Source organism: Alligator mississippiensis, chromosome 4 (assembly GCF_030867095.1).
Source record: "Alligator mississippiensis isolate rAllMis1 chromosome 4, rAllMis1, whole genome shotgun sequence".
Taxonomy (NCBI): Eukaryota; Metazoa; Chordata; order Crocodylia; family Alligatoridae; genus Alligator; species Alligator mississippiensis.
The window spans coordinates 150,267,820-150,295,046 of NC_081827.1; the positions used below are offsets into that span (position 1 = coordinate 150,267,820).

General features: G+C 48.2%; 1 protein-coding gene across 2 annotated transcripts; it reads right to left on the reverse strand.

The window, feature by feature from the left end:
- Nucleotides 1–11,745: 11,745 nt before the first annotated feature.
- On the reverse strand, nt 11,746–25,554 carry LOC132250266 (antigen WC1.1-like). 2 transcript variants are annotated; one of them, XM_059726797.1, is made up of 8 exons: nt 25,243–25,554; nt 24,260–24,295; nt 21,322–21,459; nt 20,358–20,453; nt 19,719–19,802; nt 18,905–18,994; nt 13,745–13,894; nt 11,746–12,128 (listed from the first exon to the last, which is right to left on the reverse strand). In XM_059726797.1, the coding sequence occupies exons 1-8, from the start codon at nt 25,328–25,330 to the stop codon at nt 12,004–12,006; spliced, it is 807 nt and encodes a 268-aa protein (XP_059582780.1). In that variant the 5' UTR covers nt 25,331–25,554; the 3' UTR covers nt 11,746–12,003. The 2 variants fall into 2 exon arrangements, with proteins under 2 accessions (XP_059582780.1, XP_059582781.1); XM_059726798.1 differs by lacking the exon at nt 13,745–13,894.
- Between the last annotated feature and the right edge of the window lie 1,673 nt (nt 25,555–27,227).

Below are 27,227 nucleotides of genomic sequence, written 5' to 3' on the forward strand. Positions count from 1 at the left end.
GACAGAGCTCAGGTCCCTTGCTTGGGGGAAGAAGGTGGGTGATAACTACTGATGCCAGGCTGAGAGCTGATCCTCAACGGCCAGTCGGGGTCTTCTCCAGCAAGGCGTCCCAAGGAGGTCACACTCTAGCATCCCTTTTATGGGGTGGGCTTCTGGTGACTGCGGTGGGAAGGACATGCCGGGGCAAGGGCCAGTCCTGTTCAGACAAGGTCATGCAGTTCCAGGTGTAGTTGCTGGTTTCTATTCTGTTCTTTGTTTCCATGTTCCTGGTTTCTTGTAGGGTCTTTATATTTCAAATATTGGGTTTAGTCTCTGGTCCTGGGAGTAGGTCTGTGGTTTCAGGTAGAGTCAATGCAAGGCAGTGGCCCAGTCATTACGTTGATGGTCTGGTCGTTAAGTTGATGGCCCGGTGTAACAGTCATCGCTTCCGAGCCAAGTTGTAGCCCGCTCACCTGTTCCTGCAGCAACCGCCCACCTTCTCGCCTGCCACGTCTTGATGTTAATTAATTAATTAGCGGGAGGCTGCCCATTATAATGCCCCGATGCCAGGGGGCGCTCTGCAGCTCCGACGTCCCCTAATACCACAGCCCAAGCCTCTCAGATGTTTCCAGACGTTGTGTTGTCCCTAATCAACTCGCCCGCTCCCTCGGGCCTGCTCCGTACCCTCTATGGAAGCACCGCCTCCGGGCTTCTCCTCTCTGTGCCCACTCTAGGGCTCTATAGTGAGCCTCCGGCCTTTCTTGCCCACTGCGCTGCTCTCCCCTTCTCTCAGGTCACACCGCGCTGCTACCCCCTTTCCCTGGGGGCAACAGCAGCCCTCTCCCCTGCTCCGGGATTAGCCTAGGCAGTAGCCATTCTCCCGAGGCTCACCGTGCCCGTACGGGGCCTCCTAACAATGTTGCCCCCTCTCTTGGGCTTACTACGCCCGTTCTGGGCTTCCTCCATATTGCCCCTCTTGGGCTCCTCAATATGGTCCTGCTCTAGGGCTCCTCAGTAATCGCCCCTCCTTGGGGCTGGGGTCTATGCACCCTGCAAGTGATGCCCTTGCTGGCGTCTGCTGCGCCCATCCCGGGCTTCCTACTAGGGCGCTCCCCCTCTCCTTGGCTCGCCGCGCCCACCTTGGGCTTCTCAATGCTGCCCTGCTCTGGGGCTGGGGTCTACGTACCCCGCACACAACCCGGGGGCTCTGTTCCCTGACCGGAACCCACTGGTTGTGCTCCTCGCTGCCAGTTACGCCTTCACCAGCGCGCAAGCTGCGCCTTCACTGGCGCTGGGGTCCCCCTACCACTGGGGTACCTATGAGAACAATGTGCCCTCTTGGCACTAGACTGCGCCCTCACTGGCGCTGGGGCACCCCACCCCTCTGGGGCCCCTATGAGGCCTCCTCCAACCCCCACAGCCTCACCCAAGCCTCCGGTTTAATAAACAGAGCCAAACATAAACTCAAAGTACAAGCCTCTAGGCTATAACATAACTACAAGCTGCCTGGCCATAACTTAGTATCATGGCCCGAGCCTCCAGGGCTATCATGAGCTATACTTGCAAATCAGGCTTCTTCCCATATCTTGGCTGAGGGAGCTCCTGCCTCTCCAGCTGCTGGCAGGGAACTGCCAGCCTGGCCTCAGCCCTGAGCTTTATAAGGGCCAGGCCCTGCCTCCTACAGGCAGCTGGCTCCCCTTAGTTACTCCGGCAACCCGCAGCTGCACTCATTACCCTGGCAACCCTCAGCTGGGCTCGTTCTGTCTGGCCAGGGCTCGCTCTCTCTCTCCCTGGCAGTCTCTCCTCTCTAGGAGCAGCGGCACCGGGGTGCCCTGCAACACCCGGTCATTCAGCAGAAGCTATTTTTAGGCCTCTTACCATTATGTCTCAAGCACCCTCATTCACCCAGGAACCACTTTACATAGAGGGGTAGGTATGAGTCACAGTTGCAACACAGTCACAATACGGTATGCCGAGGCAGTGGACTCAAAATGGAGACTTGAAATTTCAAGATGAAAACTAAACATTATAAGATGGAGGGTTGACGTTACTTTGTTTAGCTTACAGGAACAGGCCTAAATCATGCAATATCAATATAAAACTGTAAAAATCAATACAACAGTAACAGAACACTATTTACCATATAAAAAGGGGCTTGTTACAATAATGGCATACAAGAACTTAGCTTACCTATGCATACATATAGCTATTTATAAGGGATGGAGGGGGCAGAGAAAGGGTCAGAAATGATTGGGGAAGGGGAGGAAATATATTTTTAAGTAAAAAAAAAGGAAGAAAAACTTAGGGCTTTTGCTAGACAAGAGCCACGGGTGACTCCAGGTCAGTTACTCCAAATGTCACAGTGTAGAGATAAGATGTCAGCCATGGATGGCTAATGAGCAGAAGTAGTCATGATTTCTACCTCAAAAGTACTCAGCCATTGTCCTCCTGAGCTCAAAGGGCTTTACATTTTACTTCTGAAGTAACTCTCCTTAGTGCCATCAGTTAGGGAAGAGGCCTTCTCCTTGCTGGATTGAGGGTAAAATTGAGTTACAATGCAGGGAAGTGCCCTGCCAGAGGGAATGGGAGAGCCAGAAGGACAAGCCAAGAGCTCTGCCTCCTGCTTTAATCAGGAGACAAGACAACTCCACACAGGAACAGGTAGTATCCAGGAGCCCCAATTCCAGCCCCTACTTTACACACCTCATCCCCTCTGAAAGGTGGGAGTAATTTATGCCTTCTCAGCAGACCACTGTACATTTGCTGATCAGGCTTTTGTATATGAAATAAGTCACAGAAGTCCCCATAGCTCCATGGGATATAGGTATGTCACAAACCCACATTGAAATGAGGCTGGTTTCCAGATTTATGGCATGCCATTCATTTACTGATTTGCTATTTGGTCCCTATTTGTAGCTAAATGAAGCTATGTTGAGTTCTAGTATCTGGTATTTGATGTGAATATACTTTTATCATACGACTAAATAAGTTGTTAGTTAACTGTTCATAATGCAGAGACCACAACACAGCTAGCCATATTTCAGAGTGTGGCGGGCCAGTAGGGGGCGCTCCTGCGTTGAGCCGCCCACCTCCCTGTGCCCGACCACCTTCCAGGCTCCAAGTGCCTCCCTTGGGGTGCCTCCTGTCCGGCTGACCCCTTCCCTGGGGCACACCCGCTAGCCTGGGGTTTCTGCTGCCACCATCCAAGGCTCTGGACTCAATTCTAGCTCTGCGCACCTTGGAGAACACAGGCCTGATTGTCCACTGGGTCCTAGACCCAAAACAAGCACTTGGGGCACTTTCCCAAGTCAGCGGCTTATTAGGAAAGTCTCCCTTAGTCCGCAGACCTAAGGGCCCTCCTAGGCACAATTTAAACCCACCCCTCAATAAGTCTCCCACACCGGTCACAAAGGAGAACTTTATTGATTACAGGGGGTAGGACAGAAACAGGGTAAAAGGTAGAACAATATCAGAGGAATATCAAAGGAATCCCATAGAGCAAAGAGTGGCTGAGGTAGCCGTTTAAATACGCATCTGAGTTACTGTAAACTAAATAATTAGTCTGATCTCGAATAGCTTACTCACACGCATCGTCCAGAGGTGGTTGGAGTTTTCCTCTGGAGGCAGGGCGCTCTTGGAGCATGCGGTGATGAGGACAGGGCCAGGTTCAGATTCACCTGGATGACCGCATGGCTAATGGCTGCCTTCTTCCTGGCCCGGGCCCTTAAATAACCTCTCTGACCTCAGCAGCCCGGTCCAATCGAAGCTGCCCATACTGGCCACAAGCTGACCAATCTACCAAGCATCCCTGGCTACCTGGGCCCATGCGCAGGGCCGGGCTTTTCCCCCTGCCCAGGTGACCAGAGCATCCGCCTCCCAGGCCCCAGGCTTTTGTCAGGCAGACAAGGTGGGAGATCCCCGCCCTAAGGGATTCAACACCAGCCTCTCAGGCTGGTGGAGACTGATCTCTGGAGAGGGGCACCAACGGTGGCATTTCTGCCACACAGAGGACGTGTTGCTCAAAGGGAACTCAATCTCTGTGTATCAAGCAGGGTGTTGGGGGGTCAAGTGTATGCTAACTCTTCTAAATAATGTGGTGAACGTTTCAAAGAGGGAAGTAGAAACCTGGAAAGAGTTGAATCAAAGCTGATATTTTCACCCTTATAGATTCATAGATTCATAGATGTTAGGGTAGGAAGGGACCTCAATAGATCATTGAGTCCGACCCTCTGCATAGGCAGGAAAGAGTGCTGGGTTTAGATGACCACAGCTAGATGCATATTTAACCTCCTCTTGAAGACCCACAGGGTAGGGGAGAGCACCACCTCCCTTGGGAGCCCGTTCCAGACCTTGGCCACTCGAACTGTGAAGAATTTCTTCCTAATGTCTAGTCTAAATCTGCTCTCTGCTATCTTGTGGCCATTATTTCTTGTAACCCCCAGGGGCGCCTTGGTGAGTAAAACTTCACCAATTCCCTTCTGTGAGCCCATGATGAATTTATAGGCTGCCACAAGGTTGCCTCTCAACCTTCTCTTGCGAAGGCTGAAGAGGTCCAGGTGCCCTAGTCTCTCCTCATAGGGCTTGGCCTGCAAGCCCTTAACCATACGAGTGGCCCTTCTCTGGACCCTCTCCAGTTATCCACATCCCTCTTGGAGTGCAGCACCCAAAATTGCACGCAGTATTCCAACTGCGGTCTGACCAGTGCCCGATAGAGGGGAAGTACCACCTCCTTGGATCTGTTCATCATGCATCTGCTGCTGCACGATAAAGTGCCATCAGCTTTTCTGATGACTTCGTCACACTGCCGACTCATGTTCATCTTGGAGTCCACTAGGACTCCAAGATCCCTTTCCACTTCTGTGGCACCAAGCAGGTCATTTCCTAGGCAGTAGGTATGCTGGACATTTTTCCTCCCTAGGTGTAGCACTTTGCATTTCTCCTTGTTGAATTGCATTCTGTTGTTTTCTGCCCATATGTCCAACCTGTCCAGGTCTGCTTGCAGCTGTTCCCTGCCCTCCGGCATGTACTCTTCTCCCCACAGTTTTGTGTCATCCACAAACTTGGACAGAGTACACTTCACTCCCTCGTCCAAGTCGCTGATGAAGACATTGAAGAGCATCAGTCCTAGGACCGAGCCCTGCAGGACCCCACTGCCCACACCCTTCCAGGTCGATACCGACCCATCCACTACTCATACTACGACTCTCTGGGTACGACCATCTAGCCAATTCGCCACCCACTGGACTGTGTAGTCATCCAAGTCAGAGCCTCTTAACTTGTTCACCAGTATGGGTTGGGATACCGTATCGAAGGTCTTCCTGAAGTGTAAGTAAGCGATGTCAACCCCTACTCCTGCGTCCAGGCGTTTTGTAACCTGGTCATAAAAAGAGACTAGATTAGTCAGGCATGATCTGCCTGCTACGAACCCGTGCTGGTTTCCCCTCAGCATATTTTTTTTCCTGCTGGGCTCTCGCAAATGTGAGCCTTGATAATTTTTTCAAAGACTTTCCTTGGATGGAGGTGAGACTGACTGGCCTATAGTTGCCCGGGTCCTCCTTCCTCCCCTTCTTGAAAATGGGGACAACGTTGGCCCTTTTCCAGTCCTCTGGGACCTGGCCCATGCGCCATGAGTGTTCAAATATTCCCGCCAGTGGCTGCGCAATGACAGCAGCCAGTGCCTTCGGTACCCTTGGATGGAGTTCATCCAGGCCTGCCGACTTAAACGCATCCAGTTCCTCCAAGTGCCTCTGCACCATCTCAGGGTCTACGCTTGGTAGTCTGGTGCCCTGCTGCTGCCTCTCTACAATCCCAGTGAGAGACTTGTCTTGCCCCTCGCTTAGGAACACTGAGGCAAAGAACTCATTGAGGAGTTCAGCCTTGTCCCCCCTGTCCATCACCAATTGCTTATACCCATTTTGTAGAGGTCCTATTCCACCCTGGGCCTTCCTTTTACTCCCTATATATCTAAAAAACAAATTTTTGTTATCCTTAACTTGGGATGCTATCCTGCCATCCTCAGCTCCATGGTAGCTTTGGCCTCTCTAACTGCCTCCCTACAAGTGCGAGCAGAGGAGGTATGCTCCTCTTCAGTAATCTCTCCCCATTTCCACTTTTTATATGCCCCCCTTTTAGCCCATAGGCTGCTCTGGATTTCTCTGGTCAGCCAAGGAAGCCTCTTGGCCCCTTTTTTCCCGCATCGGGATTGTCTCCCTCTGTGCCCGAAGGATCATTTCCTTAAGGCACAGCCACCCTGACTGGGCTCCCATCTCTTCAAAACACTTACTCTGCATTGCGTCCTTGACTAAACGCCTGAATTCACTGAAATCAGCTTTTCTAAAGTCTAGCACTTTCACCCTACTAGTTACCTTACCCACTTGACATCTTATGATAAATTCTATTATTTGGTGATCACTGTCCCCCAGGTGACCACTGATCTGTAGGTCTCCTACCATGTCATCCCTCGTTGCCAATACCAGGTCCAGTAAGCCATTCCCCCTAGTGGAACCATGTACTTCCTGCGTCAGATGGAGGTCCTGTACACAGGATAGGAACCTGTGTGAACGGTGGGCCTTTGCTTGTATAGATTGAGAGTGCCTCTATAGCTCTCTTGAATAACTGATACCTAAGGATATTGGATTAGCACTCAAAAGGTCTGAAAATATGTAAATATATATATATTTTAAATTCAAACTGGAATAAAATCTGACCATCAGACAGATGCATATCTGGGGAAAGGAAGTTATCTACTTAATATACATGTATTCCCAGAGTACCAGATATGAGAACATACCAGAGAAGATAAGGCTAGGTACTAGAAGTGTTGATGTCAGGTAAATGGTTGTCTTAGGATATCTAGGCTTTGGATGATTTAGTCCCCCAGCTGGCAGAAGCTCCCTTTTGAAAGCACAGAATCTGCCTTCAGACATTTTCTAAGAGGAGAAACTACTTGAGACAGACCACTGGTCAAAGGTAGAAGATGCAGCTTAGTGCAATGTAAGTTCACAATTGGATATATGCTCATAGTATGTGGAAACAGATACAGCTATTTATGTAGGCTGACCATATGTCTTGGATCGGCCAGGATATTCCCATATTTTATAGGGTGTCTCAGTAGGCCGGTCATTGGAGAAAACTGAAGGAAGAGTCCTGGATTAGCATGAACCTGCCTGCACATGCCTGGTTCCAAACCTGCTGAAATCCTGAACATGGTATGTGGATATCTTATTCCAGGGTGAGATAAGCGAATTTGGGTCTTGGCCCCACCAAAACCAATCCTGACCAAAAACATGAACATGGCATTGCCAAGACCCCTGTCTGGCCTCCTCTGTGGGCAATCTGGGACAGAACCTCTTTGGACACAAAGAACCATGGCTTACACCAGGGGTGGAGTCATTTCAACCAACAGAGTCACTGCATGGAAATTAGGAATGGGTGAGTGAAAGCTGACATACCTAATGTCACAGTTCAGTGCCATTATACAGACCCAGCCCTACAAGCTCAGGCCCAGTCTGGACACTTCTCACCTGGGACAGACACACTTGCTACTACCTTTCCCACTAAGGCTACAGCTAAAGAAAATGGGGCCAATGTTGACAGGAGTGTAGGGCCCAGGCCAGCCCGGCTCCATTGTGTGGTGCTCCCCATAGCTCACATGCAGCTCCTGGGACTCAGATGAGACCCTGCATGATATAGCCAGCAGCCTGGCCCTCTTCCTTGCTGCGATAGCAGCTCCTGGGACTCAGTCAGGAGCAGTGTCGTGCCCCACACAATGGAGCCAGGATGGCTTGGCCCCACTCTCTTCTGCCTCAGCTCAGTCCTAGGAGCTGCACATGATGGCAGGGAGTCCGGCAATGCCTCCAGCTCCATTGTGCAGGGCACCCTCCGCAGTGGCATACAGCTCTGGCCAAGTCCTGGGAGATGCACATGAGCTACATGGTGCCCAATATGATGGAGCCAGGCCAGACTGGCCCCACTCCTTGACACCATGTGAAGCTCCCAGAACTTGGGACATTGAATATGTTATAGTAGCTGCTTGTTTTTTAGTATAATATTTGTAGGCAGGGGGGGCAGGGTTTCCCATTTCTAAGATGGAAAACCCCACCGTCCCAAAAGGAGTACTTCTTGGGGAAAGGGGAGGGACTTCTAGTGTCAAAGGTCAGGGCTAGTGGTGGGACTTCTGGTCCCAAGATGGTGACCAGAGTTGGGGCACCTGTCAAGAGGTGGGGCTACCCTTGCAGCCCTCAACAACTGACCAAAATTCATTACGCAGTAGAGGTGTGCAAAACAGCACTGTTTCATTTCCACTTCCATTTCAACATTTCAAAGGGACAGTGCTTAATTTCGTTATTTCTTTTCATAGCACTATTCCGTTTTGTTTCGTTGAAACTGTTTCACGTTTTGACATGCTTCTACATTTTGCCCATAGGCTATAACGGGGAATCATGAAAATGTCTAAAACATTGTAATTTCTTGCCTGATTTGGATGAAAATTGCATGGGTGGTAGCCCTTTCTGAGGCCATGAAGCCTGACAAGCTTCAAGGAGATAGCTGCAGAGGTTTTTGGGAAATTGCACCACAAACAGTTGAAAGGACCACTGGTATTGCTTGCTGGCAGTGGCAACCTTCTGTCATCCTGTGTGCAGATCTGTGCGCCCTCACCCCCAGGAGGGCTGTGGGACTGTACCAGACTCCTCCTGGGGGAGCGCAAGCCCCCCCAATCTGTGTGTGGGTTGACAGCAGGCTGCCACTGCCAGCTGGGACCAGCGTTGAAGCTAAGCAAACCTGGCTTCAAAACTCAGAACATTTCAAAACTTTTGAAACATTTCAAGTGCTCTCATTTTGTTGTGAATCTGTTTTGAAGCCTTTTGTTTCATTTCAATTCTGCAGTTTTGAGCTCAAAACATGTCGAAACAGCTTCAAAATGAAACACCCGGTGAAATTTCACACAGCCCTACTGTGTCGGGTCATGCTGGTAAGGAGGAGCGGAGATAGCCAGGAAGGAGAAGCAGGTCCTTGCTGGCCAAGTGGAGAAAAACTGAATGCTTAGCTGGATGGCATTTCTCTGCCTCTCTGTGACATGATAAACTTTGATGACCATGTCCAATCTACTCCAATATACTGGGGAGCCATCCAGGCATCACTGAGACGATCCATGGAGATTCTGATGAGAATCAGGAAAAGAGAAGATCAAAATAGCTTGACGCTACTTCTTGACCCCTACCCTCCACTTCCTGCAGTTTTGATAAATAGTGTGTACATAGAGGCATTGTCATAGGAGAGAGAACTGAGCCAGCCACAGGTTATTCCTACAAGGGTATTGGTATACTTTACTTTCATTGGTGGAAATGACCCATCAAATGGTGCTGCTGCTCAAGACCGAAGGGCTTTGGAAAAGTTGGCGTGCAGCTGCTCAGGTCAGGAATTGCTGGAGCCAAAAACCCAAGGTCGACATACAGAAGAATGAAGGAAGGGTGTGTGAGGAAGTGAATAAAGTCAGAGCACCTATAGGTAGCAGGGAAAGTTAGGTAAACAAGGGGGGAAAATATAACAATAGGCAATGGCTCTATAATACTAAAGGTGGGCAATAAAGATCAGGGGAAATGTGGATCTGCTGTCAAATGATGAAAATGAAATGAACTAAGAAATGCAAAGGAGGAGATGTATCATTTCTAGTTTGCTTCAGATATCTTTCTCTAGATCCCTCTTAAACACATGCACACAAATGCCTCCTCTAGAAACCTTAAAGCAATACATAACATTATTTAGCCTCTAGTGCCCCTAGTGGCTAACACCATTTTATGAAGAACAAATTATATCAAACAAATTGAATATCTTCTTTGACAGTGTAGCAGGTTTGCTAGATGAGTATGATGGGTAAAACTTACTTGAATTTACTAGGTTTTGGGGACTAAATAGGGTGATACAGGGGCTATATTTAGTATTAGGTAGTTTAATTACTGCAAACAGAAGTCTTACCTGGGACCCCGCAAAGCTCTTTTGTGTGCCTATTGCTATTGAACAGTCAGTCTCTTGAATGTCTCTCTCCCATTCTCCTAGCTGGGAACGCTCAACCCTGGAGTCCTCCCTCCACTGTCACACTTTCCCAAGTCTCTTGTGTCACAGCCATTCACAGTGTCCTGATACCATCCTTCCCTGAGCTGCAGCTGTCTCTTAACCCCTACATTTCCCCCCTCCCTGACACATGCACCCAGAATTTCCCCTTCTCTGCTCTGTCATCATCAGCCCCAGAAATCCCCACTTTATTTCAGTCTCCCACCCCAAAAGCACATCTTCTATCTGAGAGTCCCAGAGGAGGCCCCTTTCCCTGTAATTTTTGCCTCTCTCCTGGTTTCAGGGGCTGCGTTTAACTCCCCACAATCCTCTCCACCCTGTCTGCTTGAGGGAAACTTGGGTCTAAGATCCCTGCCCAACCTTGTGTGCAGGAAAGCCTGGAGTGGTGAGCACAGAAGGCAGGAAATAGATATGTTGTGACTTACCCTATCCCCACCAGGAGTGGGGCCAGAAGAGTAGGGTGAGGGAGGAAAGAGGAGGGGAGGGGAGGGAAGGACCTGTCAGCAAATTACCCCCCAAGTGCCTTTTTAAGGGGACATCTGCACAACCGCCACCCAGGAGTTTCATGCGGTTCCTAACTGCCATCTTGGCTAGTATACCTTTATAGCAGGGGTTTTCAGCCAGTTTTAATGGATGTACCCCTGTGGCTGGACACAGAGCAGTGATGGGGGTGGCGTGTGGCTGGACATAGAGCAGTGGGGAGAGGGGTGAATGGCCAGACTCAGAGCAAGTGGGAGGGTGGGGGGTGTGTGCAACTGGATGTGGAGCTTGCTGCCCTGGGGGTGGCTAGGATGGGGGGGGGGGCAGACGTGGGCGGGGACAGAGGGCCATTATCCATGCCCCCCACTTGCCTGGCCAGGGCCCTGCTCCCGGAAGGTGGTAGCGCTCCATCCCTGCCTGCCCTTGCATACTCCCTAGGGCCTACCCAAGTACCCCTGGAGGTACATATACCCCCAGTTGAAAAAAAAAAAAACTGCTTTATAGGACTAGTGCAGCAATTGGATATAGGGTTGCCACAGCCTCTTATTACCCCATCACCCCCTTGTGTTCTGGGTGCCGGTACCTGAAATATGGATCCATCAAATCTCAAAGCTCTCAGACTCCAGAAAGAAGCTACTCTTCCCTTGGCTGAAGCTGGAGCGCAGTATTGAAGTCTCCATTGAGCAGCCTGTCTGGTCATATTCAGTGTATGGAAAAATCACCCTTGTCATCCTCTAGCACTGTTCTTTCCTTGTCAGCTTTGCAAAAAATATTTAAAACTTGTTCATAGCCCTGATCAGGCTCTCCCTGGCATGACCAGATCCAGTAATCAGGTGTGGTTGACCTCCCATTGTGAACTGGATGGCACAGAGGTCATCCACAATGCTGTCATATAGGTTAGTGGCCTCAGCCTCAGCAGGCGCTGTATTTCGTGTTACATGAGTGTCTGCTCACAGTCCAAGTCCACCAGTACAGCAGCTGAGTGCATCTCTGCTATCACTGTGGCGGTTACTTGAGATGGGAAGAAAGGGTCATTCTGCTCCTGAGTGACGCCTTTCATGTCAAATTGTTCTGACAATAATTGACAATAACCAGGGAGGGAGGAGGCCCAGGGAAGTGACATCTCCAAGAGAGATAGCTGATGGACTACATGAGAAAAGCAGCAATTCTGAACTTACTAACAAAAATGATTTATTTAAAAAAAAAGATTTAATTGATGATAAAGAATAAAACCCAGAAAATGCCTGGAGAGCCTGAGAAGTGCAAAATGAAAAGGCAAGTTATAGCTCCTTCCTTGGTCACATTTAGATATCTTGGCTAGTACAAAAAACCCTGTTCAAACAGTGAGGCACAATACTTCCAAGTGGGGTTGTCCCTTTGGCTACTATGGACCAGTATGCATATTGGACAGAAGGCTGCTGATCATCCAGCATTTACACTCCCACGGGATATTATCTCAACACAAATCCATTCTTAGAATGATGACACAGACATGACATCTTCAACGTCATCATAAACTGTGTCTCCAGGAAGAAGGGCTGGGTCATCTTGCACAGGCTCAAAGATTCCTTCACTTTTAAGCCAGGGCATGCTCCATTCTGAAAAATATCAACAGAAACAAATTACAGAGAATATGTTTAATACGAGCCCGCACAGATTCACATATCCTGTGTGCGGCCTATGGCCTGCGCTGCCACTAGTCTCCCATCTCTTCTTCTAACTGAGCCCAGACAAGTTTCCATTCTTACTCTCTATTCTTGCAAGGCCTACGCTTACATTCTTTGCAGCACAGATGCTCAGATTCAGGACGAGGATCAGAGAATTCCTGACATCTTTTTGGGAATGCAGGAGACTCATCTGGGCAATGGAGGATCAGGACTTGAGTACATCAGGAGGAAGAGGACCTGGGACACAACTCTTAGAGTTAACCTGGACATGCTGTAAATACCAGACAGCTATGAAACAGTTGGGTGGCAGTGGCATTAGGTCCTTGCCTTCCTGAAAACAGGAACTGGGGTTCAGAAGCACATCTAGGCAAGGATAGCTCTAAGGATGGCTGTAAGTGAAGAACAGCCTTGATCTCATCAAATCCTCTTGACTTGAGCACTGACTTTGGTGAGCCACCCTTTGGAGGCTCCTAATTCCCTTCAGGGATTGTGTAGGAAGCCTAGGCACTGATCTCGGTTTATCTGAATTCCAGGCAACCGGTTATTAATCAGAACAAAACATTAAATGGAGCTGTGAAAGGGGATAATTTGTATATTATATTTATAATTCTCTCTTATTCCAAGGTTTTACCTTGGGAACAGTAAGCCATTCTAGCCTGGAGGCACCCAGGGAAGTAGTTTCTTCTCAGCTGATGGCACAGTGTTTCTCAACATGAATCCTTGGCATCTTTTCACTCCAGGCACCTATTCTTTGCCAGTTTCATTCCTTGTGGGTTAGACAGTCTTTAACAGCTGTCTGTGATTCTACACACATGGGCAAGATGCTCTGAGGACCCTATGATGCTGATAAAAAGACTGCAACTCACTCCCACATAGTCAATGATAATCTACAAAGAAAGTTGTGGGAGTGGATCGGCTCCTGTGCTGTGATCTGCTGGGTTCAAGAGAGGAGTCAGGAACTAAGGGGATAGATTCCTTCTTCTCAATGAGGGGGTCACATTGTCTTATGACAATGTCTGTAGCCCTAGGGAGTCATCATGCTAGAAGGAAACCGAAGAGAGGACGGCTTCCTTCACCACAATATATCTCAAGAGCAAGGACGGTAGAGTGGAGGACATTGCAAGTCTCACACAAAGCAGATTCACAGTTTATTCTCATTTAGATCACAGAACCATATAATCCATCCCAGGACAATTCCCTGCAGGTTGTAAGACAGTAGCTTAGCACTTGGAAGAAAAGTTCAAGGGGCTCTTATGATAGGTACTTACATGCCCCATGTCAGCCTCTCTCAGGGTGGCTACTTTAGACTTGTACTGTAAGCTTTTCCACCCTTTGCTTTCTGTATTTGAGGCCTAAAGTTAACCTTGTTTCATGTCCTGTAGGATTCTTCTCCAGTAATATGGCCTAGAAAGCTGGCTGATCTTTAAAGGGGAACAGCATTTTTCTTGTGATCATTTTCCTCCAGGAGCTGAGAATTTTGAAAGACCACATGTCGTGAGACAAGTGATAATGTTCTGAGCACTGGACACACTGCCCTTCCCTCTCACCTGTCTGTGAGTTCCTGTAAGTCTGCAAGTTCTCCTCTCTTCCTGCTGAGACACCAGTGAGTCCAGAAACAGGAAAATGTGCAAGGTCAGGAACTTCTCCAGCTTCATCATAACCATCTTCAGTGACACCTCCATCCAGGGTAAAGGTCTCTGAAACAGAGGAAGGAATCACAGGACATGAGAGCTCCTCTACTGAAGACAGCAATACATGACCTGAAAGGGACAAAAAGCTGAGGGGCTTCTACTGCCCAGAGCCATGAGGTAATGAGAGACCACAGCATCCACCACAAACTCAGTGTCACAGGATTGTTGCATAGGTCAAAGTCAGAAGCACATTTCAAAGTTTAGATGGGCTTTTACACTGTAGGAAGGAGGCAAATGCTGCAGTTCAGCTGGTGGGTGCAAGGAAGTTGTGGGAGATCAAAATAAGGAGGTCAAGCCTGAGGATGAAATTCTGAGTGTACATTGAGCATAAGTTTATTATTCTTTGTGCATTAACTGCAGCTCACCCTGCCATATTTGCAGATGACACAAAGCTATGGGGAGAAGTGGACACACCGGAGGGCAGGGAACAGCTGCAGGTAGACCTGGATAGGTTGGACAAGTGGGCAGAAAACAACAGGATGCAGTTCAACAAGGAGAAATGCAAAGTGCTGCACCTAGGGAGGAAAAATGTCCAGCACACCTACAGCCTAGGAAATGACCTGTTGGGTGGCACAGAGGTGGAAAGGGATCTTGGAGTCCTAGTGGACTCCAAGATGAACATGAGTCGGCAGTGTGACGAAGCCATCAGAAAAACTAATGGCACTTTATCGTGCATCAGCAGATGCATGACAAATAGGTCCAGGGAGGTGATACTTCCCCTCTATCGGGCGTTGGTCAGACCGCAGTTGGAGTACTGCGTGCAATTCTGGGTGCCACACTTCAAGAAGGATGCGGATAACCTGGAGAGGGTCCAGAGAAGGGCCACTCGTATGGTCAAGGGCCTGCAGACCAAGCCCTACGAGGAGAGGCTAGAGAAACTGGACCTTTTCACCTCTGCAAGAGAAGGTTGAGAGGCGACCTTGTGGCTGCCTATAAGTTCATCACGGGGGCACAGAAGGGAATTGGTGAGGATTTATTCACCAAGGCGCCCCCGGGGGTTACAAGAAACAATGGCCACAAGCTAGCAGAGAGCAGATTTAGACTGGACATTAGGAAGAACTTCTTCACAGTTCGAGTGGCCAAGGTCTGGAATGGGCTCCCAAGGGAGGTGGTGCTCTCCCCTACCCTGGGGGTCTTCAAGAGGAGGTTAGACGAGTATCTAGCTGGGGTCATCTAGACCCAGAACTCTTTCCTGCTTATGCAGGGGGTCAGACTTGATGATCTATTGAGGTCCCTTCCGACCCTAACATCTATGAATCTATGAATCTATATAAGTGTTCGTTTCAGTGCTTGTATGCACTTTGGGTGATGCTCTCTTATTTCCTGGTCATCTAGGGGCACTTTTATATGTGCTACAGAGTGGAGCAGGGAGGCACTTTAATTGGAGTGGCTCCAAGCACGGCTGTATATGAAGCACTGCTACATTTCTTACATCTGCATCCCTGCACTTAGAAATGGCAGTGGGGTGCTTGAACTAAAACACATTCAACAAGCTTTAGTTCATGTGTTGCCACTGCCATTTTTGAGCATGGAGTCACTGATGCAGGAGACCCAGGAGGCTTTTGGAGTGCGGTAATTGTCATGCTCCAGTAGACTAGGTGAATCACGTCTGCAGCCTCTGCACTTGTGTAGAGGTGCCGAAAGTGTCCATTTTTGCTGCCTCTGGGACATTCTGTCACCTATGTACCTAGGGGGATTGTAGTGGTGGGCACACAGACTTGCCCACATGGAAACATAGGTAGTCAAGGGGACTTGACATGTGAACCAAGAGCCATAGTTCTTACTTGCACTGATTATGGACTTGTAACACAGTCCAGTGATTGAAATGGAGTCATTCAAAACCCAGGACAACCAGACTGTTTGAGGCACAGAAAAAGGCTGTATGTGTCCCCCTTTTCCCCCAAAACTCAGTGGCGAGGACACTCACCAGGCAAGCCAGAGATCTTCTGTCCTAGGCCTTATTCCCATGTGGGGAAGAAACTAAACCCTCTCAGTCTGAGTCTTTATTTTCTACAGTGCTTCTTTAAAAGCGGAGCGTGCCTATAGACGTGCAGGGATGCTCCTCCAACATGCTGTAAAAAACTGGGTCTGCTGTGTGTGTTCCAGCAGTCCCTGTGTCTCATGGACTCAGTGCCCCTTGCCTCAAAATGGTGACAGTGGTGCTTTAATTAAAGCTCATCAAATGAGCTTTAGTTAAGCAGCACCACCATCATTCTGAAGTGAAGGATGCTGAATACGCAAGACATGGCACTGTAGCCACTTTAATTAGAGCATCTCCAATAGCTTCTCTAAATAAATTCCCCCCCAGCCCCAAAGCATGTGTAAAGATGCACTGAGTTACTAACATTAGTTGGAGAAAAGGCATGAAGGGCATCACAGGGAGAGGTCTCCCCAGAAGGAATCGTCTGTGGGTGAAGGGAGAAGGGGGACAGGGTAGAATCCAGGTCTTCTGGCAACTCAGATAAATTGTCCAGAAAGAAAAGAGGTCTTTTTGAAACAAATTTTGTTTCCAGTCTCTTCAACTGCATAGTTACTATGGGCACTGACAGACATGGTATCAAAGAAAAACATAGAATAAAATAAAATAAAAAGTGCTTTACTAGAAAAGTGGGTCCAATAAAAGATATCAAATTCACCCAAGGAACCTTGTCTTACTAGAAAAGCAGCACATTAGTTTAACTCAGATGTGCAGCAACTGCATAGATCAGGTGCTTCCACAGATCTTTTTGTGGTTTTATATAAAATTGATTCAATCAGCTATTAGATAAAACTATCAAAAAAGCCCAACTGAAACACCTGGTCTATATTGACACTGGGTAAGCCAGGGCCAGCTTAAGTCAATACCTCTGCTGGGCATGCGCTGGGCTCAGAGTGGGGGCACGTGGAATTTAAAGTACAGTGCCATGTTTTGTTTTGGGTTTTTTGTCTGGAAGCAGCCACAGTCACCCTCCTTTTTCAGAGTACAATTCCCTTTAGTCCAGAAGCGCCAAAAATGCCCTGTAGGTGACCGAGAAATGAGCCACTTAGATGACCAAGAAAGAACAGAATGTCACCCTTTATCACACTATTAGCCCTTCAGAGAGGAGACATGAGCAGATGCATGTATGCTGCATGTAGTCTGCAGACTACACACTTTCCATACTATACCTAGCATCATATTCTTGTATTTTGGCCTAAGTCCTGGAAAAGAGCAGGAGGATAGATGTGGCCCTCAGACCTTCTAGCCCCTACAGATGAGCTGTGAGGTTGAGCTCCCAGAAGACCTAGCTTTCTAGTACTTGGCCCAGAGAAGATGGTTAGAACTGATTTTTCCCCCCCTCCGTTTCCAAGGACAGTTGCTGACCACCACCCCACAGGCTAAGCACTACCCAGTTCTTTCCCCAGCACTCTTTTTGAAACTGAATCCCTTCAACTTGCATACAACAGTCGTCGGATAAATGCAGTGGCGTAATTTCTGCCCCACTGGGAGCTAAGGTACAAGCTAGACTTGAGGGCTGGCTCCTTCAAAGTGGCATGCATCTCAAACAACCCTTCTGCTATTATCTTCAACCATCCCTCCTGGCCCCACAAGCTTGCCCCTCTCGACTGTCCAGGGGGCAAGCTTCAAAAGGAGGGCCACAGAGTTTTTTGGACGATTCCCAAGCTGCGGGCCAGGGGTTAGAGCCTTGCTTCTTAAAATCAAAATGCCGCAAATTCAAAGGACTGAACTCAGGTCTCCCCTCTCCAGATTGAGGGTCTAAAGTATTTAGTCCCTGGGGTTAAGATACTGAAGAGCTCTCCTCCTCCCTGAATTTCAACTCCACTACTTCTGGGCTTCAGTACGGCTACCATTTTGTGACCATACGTATACACTGGGTGCATGTCTGTAGCCATGTACCTGATTACTGTTTAGCCCACTGAACTTTCCCGATACCTTCTCCTATGCTTATGCATCCAAACTACACAAGTTACAGTGGGTAATAACATCCTAGGTCAAAAATACCAAAAAAAGGCTGGTTTCATAGCTGCCAAACTGCCATTTACGTGAGCAAGGCAACATACACATGGCTCATTAGTTTGCTCCATTTATCATCTGCTTCCTCAGCTTTCCATCATGTGTAAGAAGCTCATTGTGTTGCAATCCCCATGCATCATCTGCCCTGTAAGCCACCCCAGATGCTGCTGAGACCCCTGGCTCCTCATGCAGCTCAATTCCCAGGGTAGTGGGACCTGTTGGTTGCCTTACTCCTAGTGGCATTGACCCAGTCAAATCCTTGTGCCAGTGTACACCCACACACCGCCTGCCCTGCAGTGTTTTTATTCCCCTTTGGGGAAGATGTTTTCCCGTGAAAAAATGTCCGCCCTGCAGCCACTTCACTTTTCCACCAGATATCCCTCCACAGGACATTTTCTGAACGATCCCAGCACTTGGTGGTTGTGTCCCTGTTGTGGCCTACAGCAACACATGCTTCTCTGCTTCTTGGTCTGCCCCATTCAGCTCAGGAAGCTTCCACAGCTAGACCACCACTGGTAGTCATTTCCCATCATTGAGGGCTTGTCTATAGTGTGGAAGGAGGGTGTCAGGGCCCTGCGAAGGCCTCAGCATATCATTAATCTCTGCTGACCCGACCGAGTTCTCAGGAGACCTGAATTCTCAGCACGGAGGCTGCTCCACAACCTTCCCCAAGGCCTGCTGAAACCACGGGTTGGGCAGCAGATGTGGAGGGATGAGCTTAAAGCTCTCTCATTAACCCATTCCCAGACATGAGCAGATTTGTGGATGGGGTTCAGCAGGATGAGACTGGGGTATGATCAGGCTCTTCGGGGCCAGGGCACATTGGTGGGATAGTACCAAGCCGCTCTCTTAGATACTGGTACACTTGGTTGCGTTGTATTACAGACTCAATACTAAAATAAACAAACCTAATTAGCATGCTACAGCAGATTAGATTAAGTGGTGCTAATTAGCGGGCATTGGAACAGGTGCTGGGCATGTGTATAGGTGCTCCTCCCCCTGGGGGTGGATTTGCTTCTCACCTTGACTGTCTGGAGGTACATGGGCAGTACTCAATGCAGGCTCCTCCACACTATCGTAATCCAGCTGGAAATCCCCAGGGGAAGCTTCCTCTGCACAAAAGAAATACCACACTCAGCTTTCCTTCCCCAGTGTCCGTTTCTCCAGGCGTCTAGTTCCCCAGCAAATGCCTGCTGTCTTGGATGTAGGGCTGTTTTCTCTGGCATTACAAGCAATCTCTCAGAGTGATTCGGGTGGAAAGGGAAGAGTAATGAGTGTTGGTAAAACAGGATTTGGTCCTAATTCAGTTCTTCATGCATACCTAAGCATACAAGCGTACCCAAGTGCATCCCCTACTCCTGGGATAATGTATGTGACTAGGGTCAGGATCTGTGCTGCTGCTGACTAGCATTGGATTCCTTCAAAGACTGTAGCATCAGCACCTGATCCAGCCTTGTCAGAGTGAAACCACACTCTACTGGTTCTGAGTTCAAGTCCTCTTGCAGATTGGTATACAACCTGGGCTCTGTGCTCATGGCAGGGAGGCAGGGAAGTAAGAGCTTGGCCACTGATCTAGGTTTGCTCAGTGATAGATTTTTCATTGCTCAGCATCTTATTACTTTCTCCATTCCCTGCCCAAAACTCGCATGCAGGAAGTGTCTGGATCTGCCCCATATTCCCATCAGGATGCTCTCTGAACATCTTGTTAAATCTGACCCATTCCACTGTCTCACATGAGTGCTAAAACAGGAGGAACGTACACAGAAAATGCCCAGGAAACTGAATTTCCCCCTTGGATCTGGGCCTCTATCTCTGGGCTCTGCCTTCCCCCATTACCTTGTGCTGATCCAAGGTAATTTCCCTCCTTACGGTCCCCAGTGTAATACTGCAGCTTCATCACGGAGTCCTCTGAGTAGGAGACTGGAGGGTGAGAGAGTGTGTTATCCACATGAACCCTGTTGAACTGACTGGTGGCTAGACACCTGGGGAGGAGGGAGCCCATACAACAGAGAAGTGACGGCAGTGGGAAAACTATTCAGTCTGCCCCTGCTCCTACGCTCCTATGGATGACCTCTTACAGTATCCATGCATGGCTCTTTTCCTAGACTGCAGGCATGGGCAGGGGGAGACAAATGCTGCCTAGAGTTGGGACAAGTGGAGTGTATTCTGGGAAGGAAACTGATTTCAAGAGCTCCTGTAACATTTTGTTCTCACCCCAGGCCCAGTACCTGCAGCCTTTGAGGGCTGCAAAGTGAGGGTGTAGTTGTTACGGAGGTGCCCTCTAACATCTTTTACTTGCAAAAGCACATTTAGAAATAGCAAGTGTTAAACTTGTGAAAAATAGGTATGGAAATAAGTGTGATACGTTGTGGGATACAAAAAAACCCATAAAGAATATACTGAACTTGGCAAAGCCACAAACGTGTACAAACACCCTTAGACACCTGCTGTGTGTTGGCAATGGGGTACACAGACCTGAGTGACCAAACATCTCAGACTTCTCCCTCATCAAGTTATAATCAATCTCCTCATACACAGCATCAGGCAATGGTCCTGAGTATCTTCCGGAGCCTGAAAACAAAAGGCAGGGTTCACATAGGATCATGGCAAGAGGAAATGTTAAGAGGTCCTCCAGCCCTTCCCTTTGGAGCTCAGCTGAGCCCTACAGCACAGTTCTGCTTTCTTGTCCAGTCTACAGAAAAATATCCAGTGCGGCACTGCCCAAGCTTATTCAACAACTTCCCTCTGGAGACTGTTCCAGGACCGCTCCTCTGTCACAAAACATTTTTATATACACAGCCTAAACCTTCCCTTTCTGCTACTTTCATCTTAGTACTCCTGACACTTACCCAGTTTCATCTATTGGAAAACTGTAAATATATTCACACATGCACATGCAGGCACAATACTTACATTGACTCTGGTTTTCTTGGGAAGTTATAACCTCCTGATTGAAGTAAGGTAGCAACTGCCACCCAGCACTTGGCCAAGTATAAGGATATTTTTTTTTCCTTCTCCACATTTCCTTTTTCCCACTTCGCTTTTTCTTTACTTCTTTCTCTTTCATTGCAAACTGCTTCCCTCATATTTCTTACCCTCATAAAGAACAGCTGGACCAAAACTATGTTAATATTTCCAAATTATTTCATCTCCTTTGCTATCTTGCTTTGTCCTGACCGCTTTCGTGAGGTTGTCTCAGTTCAGCTTTGTACCTACATTTATGTGTAGCCCTGTTCAATTCTACTGCAAGGTTACTGATGGACGGCTTTATTTCACAGATAAGCTGGATCTCCCTGTGGCAGACTTTCAGCATCCTCCCCTCCTCAGCTATACCTCCCGTTACCCGCAAGGCCTAGGCAGCATCACAGCTCTGCCAATACCCCTCCCCTCACTAATTATTTATATATATTTATTCTATTCTCAGACCAATGAGTCTCACCTCTGTGCAGTGCCCTGGCGCGTCTCACCTTTCCCCCCAGAATGATCAGGACGAGACAGAGAAGGGCCCCCAAGACAACGCAGATGACAATGGGCACCATGTCTCTCCCACCTGTCAGAGATGGGCGCCGAGGTGTTTCTGGAAAGAAAAGAAGATGCAATATGCAGAGACTATTCTGCGAGAAGGAGGTGGGCATAGGGGGAGGACATGGAAAAGCTTGAGAGAGTCCAGAGAAAAGCCACCCGTATGGTCAGAGACTTGCACAGCAAGCCATATGAGGAAAGGCTGAGGGACCTGGAACTCTTCAGCCTGAAAGAGTGAAATAAGCTCCCTCCAGAGGTGGTGCAATTGTCCACCCTGGAAATCTTCATGAGGAGACTGGACGGTCACCTTCCTGGGGTCACCTGACCCCAGGTGTCTTTCCTGCCTGGTGCAGGGGCTGGACCCGATGATCTTCTGAGATCCCTTCCAGCCTTACAATCTAGGACTCTGTAGTCTCTAATTGCACCATGCAAGGCATCATGGTCAGTGCTGGAACACAGGCAGTTTGTCATGGGCGCAGCCATACCAGGAGCCACTGGACAGGAATGGCTCCTGCTCAGGACCCCCTGCAGCTCCCACCCCAGGTAACACTCTTAGTGGACCCTCACTCCAGGGGGAGAAGCTCATTCTCTCAGGGTGAAAACTAACATTGCCTTTGTGCCACCAAAATATATGTTTATTGAAGCAAAAAGGCCAAACAGATAGATGTCCATACCCCTTGTTGAACCACCTATGCCCAGAATGTGTGGCTGAGACTGGTGTTATCAATTTGCATAGCTTTATTGTGGCCAATGTCCATTATTTTTATCATGGGATAAAGTATGTCAGCAATTAGAGAAAGATCAAGGAAAATGTGATGCCTTTACTGAATGGGGGAAGGAACCTAGTGGCACATGATGCAGAAAAGGCCCTAGTACTCAGTTCCCTTTTTAAACTCAGTCTTCGCAGATAAGACCAGCTCCCAGACTACTGCACTTGGCAGCACAGTTTGGGAAGGAGGTCAGCAGCCAACAGTGGAGAAAGAACAGATTAAAGCTCCCAGACTACTGCACTTGGCAGCACAGTTTGGGAAGGAGGTCAGCAGCCAACAGTGGAGAAAGAACAGATTAAAGAGGTGGTGGGCAATTACTTCAGCTGGAGGGCCACTTGATGAGTTTTAGGGAACTTTGCAGACGAGATGCACTTGAGAGTGCTGAAGGAGCTCGCCAATGTAATTGCAGAGCCGCTGGCCATGCTCTTTGAAAAATCATGGTGACTGGGAGAGGTCCTGGACAATTGAAAAAGGTGCAAATATAGTGTATATCTTTGAGAAAGGAAAGAAAGAGGATCTGGGGAACTATAGAGTAGTCAACCCCACCTCAGTCCCTGGTAAAATCATGGAGCAGGTCCTCAAGGAATCCATTTCTGAGCACTTGGAGGAGCAGAAGGTGATTAGGAACAATCAGTGTAGATTCACCAAGGGCAAGCCATGCCTGACCAACTGTAGTCCCTTCTCTGGTGAGATGATTGGCTCTATGAACAGGGGGGCAGTACTGGATGTGGTATACCTTGACTTTAGCAAGGCTTTTGATACTGTTTCCCAGAACATCCTTGCAAGCAGGCTAAGGAAGCATGGGTTGGATGAATGGACTGTTAGGTGGATAGAAAACTGGCTGGATCATCAGGCTCAATGTAACGTTGGCAGCTGGTATCAAGTGGAGAAGCCCAAGGGTCGGTCCTGGGGTCAATCTTGCTCAATATCTTCATCAATGACCTGGAAGATGGGATGAAGTGCACTTGAAGAGATTCTGCACATGACAGCAAGCTCTGGGGAGTAGTAAATATGCTGGCAGGTTTAGCAGGGACTTAGAGAGACTTTGAAAAATTGAAGGATTGGATGAAAAGAAATCTCATGAGGTTCAATAAGGAAGAGTGAAAAGTCCTGCCCTTAGGATGAAACAATCCCATGCACTGGTAAAGGCTGGGGACCTAATGGCTAAGCAGCAGCTCTGCAGAAAAGGCCCTGGGGATTACAGAAGACAATCCGCTGAATAGGAGCCATCAGTGTGCTCTTGTTGCAAAGAAAGCTAGCTGCATACTGGGCTGCGTTAATAGAAGCATTGCCATCAGATGGAGGGATGTGATATTTCCCTTCTAATTGGCACTGGTGAGGCCACGCTTGGAGTAATGTCAGGTTTTGGACCACCCACTACACAATGGATGTGCACAAATTGGCGAGAATCCAGCAGAGAGTGACAAAAACAGTTAGGGAGCAAGGGCACATGACTTCTGAGGAGAGACTGAGGAAACTGGACTTACTTAGTCTGGAGAAGAGAAGACTGAGGAATAACAGTCTTGAACAACCTGTAGGGTTGTTCGAAACAGGGTGTAGCTAGATTGTGTTGGCAGATGACAGAACAAGGAGACATTGTGTCATGTTTCACAAAGGGAAATTTAGGCTTGGTATAATAAGATGCTTGCTCACGAGGAGGCTAGCAAAGTACAGGAACAGGACACCCACAGATGTTGTGGGATCTCCATTCTTGGAGGTTTTTAAGACCTGGCTGGGCAGAGCCTTGGCTGCGATGAGCTAGTTGGGGATGGTCCTGCGTGCAGGAGGGGGTTGGACTGGATAACCTTCTGAGGTCCCTCCCAACTCTGACTGTCTATGAGTCTATGATCTCTATACACAAGAAACACAACACTCGTCACACAGGATACAAGGCCCCTGACTGATGCCTGACAATGGTAGATTTCTGTTTCACTCAATTAAGTCGGCTGTGAAAGGACATATCCCACCATAGCAGATCCACTTCAGATGGCCACATCTTTTTATACCCTCAGGCTGGAGGTTACAGGTTATCCCCCAGGGACTTCAGTACCAGTGAAATGTAACTGGGACGAGGGCATTTTTTACCTGTTTTCTGTGGGGATGCAGTGGTCTCTGTCCCATCTGCAAAGAAAGAGAGAAGGAGAGTTGAAGTCTGGAGTAAGACAGAGATGACAGGTTTGTTACCAGGAGAATATCACCTCCGAGAGTTAAAATGAAAATCTTGTATGTGGAGACCCAGTGAAGAGGACTGTGAGGTGGGGCAATGGGCTATCACTGCTTCATTTCTGGATTTGATGCAAGCTGACAGGGAGCTGATGGCTAGGGTCCCCTTCTCAGCAGCCCTCTCAGGAACAATTAGGAAATAGTGTAGACATAGCCTGTGTGTTTGCACACCTCACCTGCACATCACATCTACACTCTGCCTCCTCGGAAATGCGGATGGCAAACCTGTGAGGTCTGCTGCAGAGCTGGAGTCAGATATTTTCAGCTCATCTACTCCAGAGGGTAGTGTCTTTAAAGCCACAAATCCAGGGCTAGCCTTCAAGAACAGAGTCTACTTCTAAGAAGACAGCAACAAATGTGTGAGTACCTCTGAGCTGATACAGACTGGAAGCAAAACTCGAGACCAAAAAAAAAAAGTGTTGGAAACAGCCAAACACCAACTACACTCAAAGGTAGCAGGACCCCAGGATACTGTAAAGATCTTACTGCTTACAACTGGCACACACAGCCAGCCCATGCACAAACACACAGTGTGTAAAGAACAAGCTGGGTTACATGGAGACACTGGTGATCAAGAAGAGGTCCATTCCCTTTGGCACTGGGAGGGATGAATAACACAGCAGCACAATGGGGCATGTATATATGTATATGTGGGGACTGGTGCTACATGGGCTGATGCCTCTGAAAACTGGGCCCACAAAGGCATTTTCCCAGCCCAGCCATAAGACAGCTACATCAAGGACATGGGGTCTGTTCTGTGGCCAGTCAGGAGGATCTAGCCAAGGAAACACATTTCCCACTCCACCTCCAAACCTACATCATGGATGTAAAAAACTGTCACTCACTGGTGCAGATCACAGCAGCATCTTCCTTATGCTGGCATCTACTGTTTCCCCAGGGCTCGGCACAACAGTCCCACAGAGACGACTCCATTCCCTTGCAGTTCACCTTGTCCAGCCAGATGGGGCCAGTCCCCGCCCCGAAAGCAGCCTTGCCCAGGGCAGACACAGCAGCTCCACAGCCCCCTTGCTTGCACACAACATTGGCATCTGCAAGGTCCCAGGAATCATCACACACCGTTCCCCAGGAGCCGCGCTGCCAAACCTCCACTCTCCCCGAGCATCTGTCCTCTGTTCCCACAATGCGGAGCTTCTATTTGTCTGAGAAAGGCAAAAACCTCACGTTACTAAGACAGCTGGGAACGGCCTTAGAAATGTAAAATGGAGACACAGGGAAAGGCAGAGGTACCTGTGCAGTCTGTGGAGTTTGGGCATGCAACAAACCGTGTCTGTGTTGTGTTCTCTTTTTTTCCTAGGGAGAAAAACAGTAAATTCTCTGAATGGACTGGCTAATATGTGTACGCTCCATGGGGAAGAGTAGAACTTAGCAGTAGGGTAAATCCTAATATCACTCTTCTATCAATATGAATTGAAACTTGCTTAAAATAGTAGATAAAGTGTTCTTGTATTCAGATTGTAATGGTTATTATGCATTTGTCTGCAGCTCCCTGCTAGCTGTATTGCTCTATGGGCATCTCTCTCTACGTGTGGTAACTGTAATCCCTAACAAAGAGCTTTGGGCAATTACACACACAGACACTTTCCCCTTAGCTCCAATTAAACCATTATTCTGGGAATCCTCAGCAAGAAATTATGTCACAAGAGCTGGTGTGACAAATAAAATTCTGATCCAAAATCCACTTTCTCTGTACATGTACACTTTATATTCACATGTGTGTGCAGAACAGAAATGTGTACGTGTACACAGATGGAAAGTTAATATACACTGAAACCTCACAGCCTGGTCACATGCAGGGCTGTACATGCCAAAATGTCTAAGTCCCACACAGAGCAAACATGACTCTCTAAAGAAGGAAACTTTTTTTGAATCTCCCTAAGTGGCTCCACTTTAGAAAGCCAGCTTCATTTGTAATCATCTTTCAAGTTTCTTTTCAATGAGAGAACTAAGAATATCCCATAGCCAATGAGAAATGTTTTTCTCATTGGTTGGAATATAAAATTGTATACATTAAAAAGAAAAGGAAAAGCAAAATCAAACCATTTTAACTGAGCATGTGATGGACTGTGTGGTGCGTATATGCATGATTGTGCTCAAGTGTGCTTGCATACATGTTTGTGTGCAAAAAGTCTCAGAATTACCAGCACACGTTGTGCTGGTCGAGGGTCGGTCTAAGGCTATGGCCAGTAGCCCGGACCGTAAGGTGGGTATTTCACACGATGGAGTAGAGTTCGGCACGGAAGCATATTGGTTTTATAACGAAGGCTTTACTTACAGTGCCGATGGTCGCAGCGCAGGAAAAAAACTTGCTTGAATTACAGTTGCACACAAACACACGGGGGCGAGATCTCTCTTCAAACCAAACTGAGATGAGTCGTTGGAGTACGACTTCACGAGCACTTAACACAGGGGTACGTCAATATAATCACGATGATGGAGAGTAGGCTGATCAGGCCCCTAAGTTTTCCTCCAAGGCACAAGCAGAGTTTGCTAGGCTCCACAGCGTGCTTAGAGTTTCCCACGAGATGGTTGTGGAGTCCTCCAACTTGGGCGGAAACTGCTCTAACCTTTTATACGGCTAGCGAGCCAATTGCCAGCCGCCAGGTAGGAATAATTTAGAATCAGCCAATAATGAGGTACAAATTTACATACAAATGGCGGGAACTTTTTTGCACCAGGGTTTTCTCTCTGCAGCTGAGAAAAGCATTGTGCAAAGAAAGCTCCATGTGGCAGGAAAATTCCAATGTGCTGAGGCACTAAAAATCATTGGGTTATGACACACGTAACGTGGGTCTCTTCTCCCCGGTCATGA